Source organism: Elephantulus edwardii, unplaced genomic scaffold, assembly GCF_000299155.1.
Source record: "Elephantulus edwardii isolate Elephantulus edwardi_28Jun2011 unplaced genomic scaffold, EleEdw1.0 scaffold00129, whole genome shotgun sequence".
NCBI classification, from domain to species: domain Eukaryota; kingdom Metazoa; phylum Chordata; class Mammalia; order Macroscelidea; family Macroscelididae; genus Elephantulus; species Elephantulus edwardii.
In genome coordinates, this window is record NW_006399879.1 from 6,209,907 (window position 1) to 6,215,515 (window position 5,609).

A 5,609-nucleotide genomic window follows, 5' to 3' on the forward strand; every position below is an offset into this window, starting at 1 on the left:
TGAGAGCAGGCTGTGATGTCCGGCGTCCGTGTCCCCCGGGTGTGCTGAGAGCAGGCTGTGATGTCCGGTGTCATATCCCCCGGGTGTGCTCTGAGAGCAGGCTGTGATGTCCGGCGTCCGTGTCCCCCAGGTGTGCTGAGAGCAGGCTGTGATGTCCGGTGTCCGTGTCCACACTGTGTGCTGAGAGCAGGCTGTGATGTCCGGTGTCATGTCCCCCGGGTGTGCTGAGAGCAGGCTGTGATGTCCGGCGTCCGTGTCCCCCGGGTGTGCTGAGAGCAGGCTGTGGTGCCCGGTGTCATGTCCCCCGGGTGTGCTGAGAGCAGGCTGTGATGTCCGGTGTCATGTCCCCTGGGTGTGCTCTGAGAGCAGGCTGTGGTGCCCGGTGTCATGTCCCCCAGGTGTGCTGAGAGCAGGCTGTGATGTCCGGTGTCATGTCCCCTGGGTGTGCTCTGAGAGCAGGCTGTGATGTCCGGTGTCCGTGTCCACACTGTGTGCTGAGAGCAGGCTGTGATGTCCGGCGTCCGTGTCCACACTGTGTGCTCTGAGAGCAGGCTGTGGTGCCCGGTGTCATGTCCCCTGGGTGTGCTGAGAGCAGGCTGTGATGTCCGGCGTCCGTGTCCCCCAGGTGTGCTGAGAGCAGGCTGTGGTGCCCAGCTCCATGCGCTAGGCTTTGTCCCCTTTAAGCTTTTTGTGGTCACAGCTCAGTTCTCCTTTCCTGACTTCCTCAGATGATACTGCCTGATGTGGGCTGTGGGCCGACAGGGTAATGGCACTTGCCCCACAGCCCTGTGGCTTACAGCGTCCATTCAGCGTCCATTCAGCTGGGTTTTCTTTACTGTCGATGTGGAAGTCGTTTTTCCACCTCTTTGTACTTTCATGATATAAGTCGCTTTGGTTGCATGTCACAGAAGTGTAAGAAAATGTTAGTGTTGGAAGTTAATGCCACCAGCTGGGGGATCCCACCTGAACTCTAGTGATAGTGGTTCAGATGCATAATGTCTGCCCAGCAGCACCGCTGGCTTCATGCGGAAGCAGCACACCCGAGCACACACCCCCAGGGCGGCCCCCCCAGAGGTGCACGCACACCTGAGGGTGGGGCCTCAGAGGGAACATGCACCCTAAAGGCGATCTCCCACAAGGAGCACACACACCTGAGGGTGAGGCCCATGATCCTCCCCCCAAGAGCACGCACACCGAGGGGCCCCACCTCACCCCACCCCGGGAGTACATCTCTCTAGGGTGGGCTCTGCGTTCCTCTAACTCGGTCATGAGAAGCCCGTTGCCCACTCTGGGGCAGCCATTGCAGCCCTAACAGGAAGTTTTCCACCCACTTGTTACAGACTGGAAGCGGGTCCCTGGCGTCACGACTGGGTGGCCAGGCTTAGCTGCTGGGCAGGTGTGTCTGCAGGGCTGTCACTTCCGAGTGCCAAGTCTCTGCAGCAGGCCACCCTGTGTGAGCGTCCAGTTCTGTGCTGCCCCTGGAGACTGCTGGGCTCTGGCCAACATCCTGCATGGTGTCCTCACTGTCGGAACCCCTGCAGACAATCCTCGGGGCAGCTGGACAGTGTTCCTTTCCCCTCCGCAGCCTTCTGCCCTCTGCGGGTCTTCTGACCTTCGCGGAGCGCTCTGCTCATCCTGGGGGGCACTGCTCGTGCTGGGGTGTGAAGCTGGAGCCCCTCACTCAGGGGGCTCGGGTCAGCCCGCCCCAGCCTCCGCTCTGTGTCCTGAAACCACTCTGCTCGTCTCCTCAGTGTCAGAACCTGCATGACTCGGAGCACCTCACGTGGCTGACCGTCAACCACATTCAGGACCTCATCAGCCTGTCCCACGAGCCCCCGGTCCAGGACTTCATCAGCGCCGTCCACCGGAACTCCGCCGCCAGCGGCCTCTTCATCCAGGCCATCCAGTCTCGCTGTGACAACCTGTCGACGGTGAGTCCCCCCTCAGCTGGGGGAGCACGCGCCCGTCCCGGCTGGCCCCCCGAGCTGCCCGTCTTTCCCTCTGCCCGCAGCCCACCATGCTCAGGAAGACCCTCCAGTGCCTGGAGGGTATCCACCTCAGCCAGTCGGGCGCCGTGCTGACGCTGTACGTGGACCGGCTGCTGCACACCCCGTTCCGCGTGCTGGCACGCAGGGTGGACACGCTGGCCTGCCGCCGGGTGGAGATGCTGCTGGCCGCCAACACACAGGTGTGCAGGCCCCGCGGCCTGGCCTCTGGGGCGGCTCCACGGTGCCAGGCGGGTGGGTGGGTGTCCCCTACGTGCCGGGTGCCCGTCTCTGCGCCGGCATGTGCCGCAGTCGTCACGTGTGACATGGGTGATCTCCGAGTGAGCGTGACGTCCTCTGTCTCACACAGAGCAGCGTGTCGCAGCTGCCGTTGGAAGAGTTGAACAGGATCCAGGAGTACCTGCAGAGCAGCGGCCTGGCGCAGAGGTGAGCCGGGTCGGGCCAGGGTCACACACGCCGTGACTATCAGCATGGAAGTGTCCTGAGCGGGGAGGCGGCAGCAGCGAGCTGGACCTGTCTTTAGGAAAGGTGGCGTGGCCACAGAGGGGTGTGCTGAGCCCTGGACGGCCGTTACACGAGGCTGTGCCCATGACACCTGGAGCGCTGGGCATCGTGTCATCACCTGCTGAGTCAGGGCTGCCAGACTGGAAGGGCTCCCCGCCCTGGCAAGGGTCGGGCCCACACCTGCCCATCTCCTCCTCCTAACAGTCACCTAGCGTGGAGGTCGCAGGTGGCCCTTATCAGATGTGGTTCTGTCTGTGATGCAGGGGTATTTCCATGACCGCAACTAAGGGAAACTTTACCTGTTTTCCTCCTTTGAGGGGAGAAGGAGAGAGGGAGTGCGTGTGCGAGGGAGTGAGCAGGTGAGAGAGCACACCACCCTCGCTGTGTCTGCGTTCACAAGCGTGGCTGGCGCAGGCCCCTTGCGTGGCCGAGGCTGCAGGTGCACACGTCCAGTTCCAGACCGTCTGCTGTGTTCAGGGCTGAGTTGGACGTAATTTACTTCATGTAGCATCACCCCCTAGCAGGTGGTTTGAGGTCAGCCTGTTCTTGTCTGTTGACCCCACACTTTGTATGCAGTCCGGACGAGGAAGGTGATAATTACCTTGACCAGATGTGGCACTTGCTTTGTGATGTGACCATGAGAAACGAAAATCTCTTGTCGAGTTGATGTGCCGCACAGCCGCCCTTCAGGAGGAGGGGTGGCCCCGGGGTTTCCGAGGCCGGAATCTGTCCAGGCAGACTGCGTGTTTGTCCTCAGAGCTGCGTGTGAGTTCGCAGCCGAGCACTGAACCGCTGCACCACGAGGGCTCCCAGAAGTGTGTGTGCAGTGGTGGGAGCTGCACCGTTAGGGGCTGGAGGTGGCTGGGCTTGCGTGTGAAGGCGCCTCTGCAGCGGGCCAGGCCACGCCTAGGGCGAGTGTCTGGGCGGAAGAGGCGCTCTGTTCAGAGTAAATCAGGGCCTCGTTTGCATCCTGACGTGCCCATGTCTTAATGAGCACAGAGCTTTGAAGAGAACATTCTCCATGAGTCGTGTCTTCCAGAAGCCATTGATACTTCTTCCTTATAAAACCACCCCCCCTTTGGGTCAGTTCTGACTCAGCCATTGTCCCTGAGGTCCCTGAGGCCTTAAGTCCTCATCGGCTGGGGCTGCCCGGCTCTCGCCTGTGGACCCACTGGCAGACCCACACTGCCACCCTTTAGGAACAGCCCTGCAGGAGCACACAGCCTTGTGAAGGCTGTGAGAATTCCTTCCCGACACAGTGTATTTCTGGTGCCCTGACATGGAGAGCATTGGCCAAGCCTAACAACACCAACTGTGTTTGCATTTCAGACACCAAAGACTCTACTCCCTGCTGGACAGGTTCCGTCTCTCCACTGTCCCTGAATCACAGAGCCCCGCCCCACCTGTCACCTCCCACCCGCTGGACGGGGATGGGCATATGGCCTTGGAAGCAGTGAACCCAGACAAAGTACGTATGCAGGGGTCCAGCATGTGCATCTGCGTGCGTGTCCTCTGTGTGTATGGATCTGTGTCTCCCTAACCGTGCGTATCTGCGTGCGTATCACCTAGGGCTCGCCCTGAGGGCTACAGTCTGTCCTTGGTCTTCCCCGACAGGAGCCCAGGCCTGGGTGGTCAGTGGCCGTGGCTGGACTGTGAGGTGGAGAGGTGGGCTTGGCGAGGGCGCTAGTGCAGGAAACGCTGACGTAGAGTTCACAGGGCGGGGGTCTGAGACGACGCCGGGCCTCTGTCCAGGACAGTTCAGTGCACAGGCCTCTAAGGCAGGCGCGTAGACGTTGGGTTGGGCCGTGGTCTCAAGACTGTCCAGTACACAGGCCTTCAAGGCAGGAATGTGGACATTGGTGGACACGAGAAGATGCCGGGCTGCAGTGTTGAGCACTGTCCAGTGTGTAGGCCTTGGGCACATGCATTGGTGATTCCGCCCTCTCCTGGCACTGACTCACAGGGGGTCTGCAGTGTCCTTCCGTGTCCTCCTCGAGACATCATCATCGTTCTCTGCCTTCACACTTGTGACTGGGGACTCTGGGCGCCCGTGTGCTGCCTGTGACACCAGCTGGGGGGGCAAGGAGCCCCTCTGTCCGGCTAGCCTCAGCAGGAAGATAGAGATGTAGTGAGCTGGGGTGGGTCTGTCTTCATCTTTGGGTCTGGGCTGAAAGAAAACACTGCAGAGCTCAGGGTAGATAGGAATGCTGACATCACAGACCAGTAGCCATCCATGGGAGAGGCGCTGCGGAGACACGCAGAGCAGCTGACCCAGGACGGAGTGAGGGCTGGGGGAGAAAGGGACATGTGAGAATGTAAGTCTGAAGGCACAGCCGAGGCCACAGTCTTAGAGGAAAGTTAGTACCCTCCTGGGCACCCAGGAGTGACAAGACTCCAGACACACCTGTTCATTGGTCTGGAGCTGCAGGACCTGAAGGGCAGCTCACTTCCTTCCTTCCTTCCTTCCGTGCCTGCCCACCTCCTCCCTTCCATCCCTTCCACCTCCTTCCTTCTGCCCCTGCCCACTTCCTTCTTCCTCTCCATCTCTGCCAAGTATCTCCCTCCTCCCTCCCTCCCTCCCTCCTCCCTTCCTTCCTTCCTTCCTTCCTTCCACCCCTGCCCACCTCCTTCCTTCCACCCCTGCCCACTTCCTGCCTTCCAGGACTGGTACATCCGCCTCGTCAGGTCCCAGTGCTGGACCCGGTCGGACTCTGCGCTGCTGGAAGGCGCCGAGCTGGTGCACCGGATTCCTGCTGGGGAGCTGGAGGCGTTCATGATGAACCCGGTGAGTGTCTGCGGTGGACGTGGTGAGCATAGTCAGTGTCCATGGCGGACATGGTGTTTTTCTGTGATGCATTTGGTAGTGTGGTAGTGGACGTGGTGGGCTTGGTGAGTGTCCATAGTGGACGTGGTAGTGTCTGAGGTGGATGTGTTGAGTGCCCACAGTGGACATGGTGTCCACAGTGAATGTGGTGAGTGGACATGGTATCTGCAGCAGACGTGGTGAGTGTCTGGGGTGGACCCAGCAAATGTCCACAGTGGACGTGGTGAGTGTTTGTCTGTGATGGACGTGGTTGTGTTTATGATGGATATGGTAGT

The 5,609-nt window shown here is 60.5% G+C and overlaps 1 protein-coding gene across 1 annotated transcript in view; it reads left to right on the forward strand.

Annotated features, from left to right (window-relative positions):
* HTT (huntingtin) overlaps window positions 1-5,609 on the forward strand; it is a 154,206-nt gene that overhangs the window by 111,318 nt on the left and 37,279 nt on the right. The window contains exons 47-51 of the mRNA XM_006893659.1: window positions 1,752-1,931; window positions 2,012-2,188; window positions 2,356-2,432; window positions 3,840-3,978; window positions 5,173-5,295. Of these exons, the coding sequence (XP_006893721.1) occupies window positions 1,752-1,931; window positions 2,012-2,188; window positions 2,356-2,432; window positions 3,840-3,978; window positions 5,173-5,295 (696 nt within the window). The remainder of the gene's footprint in view (window positions 1-1,751; window positions 1,932-2,011; window positions 2,189-2,355; window positions 2,433-3,839; window positions 3,979-5,172; window positions 5,296-5,609) is intronic.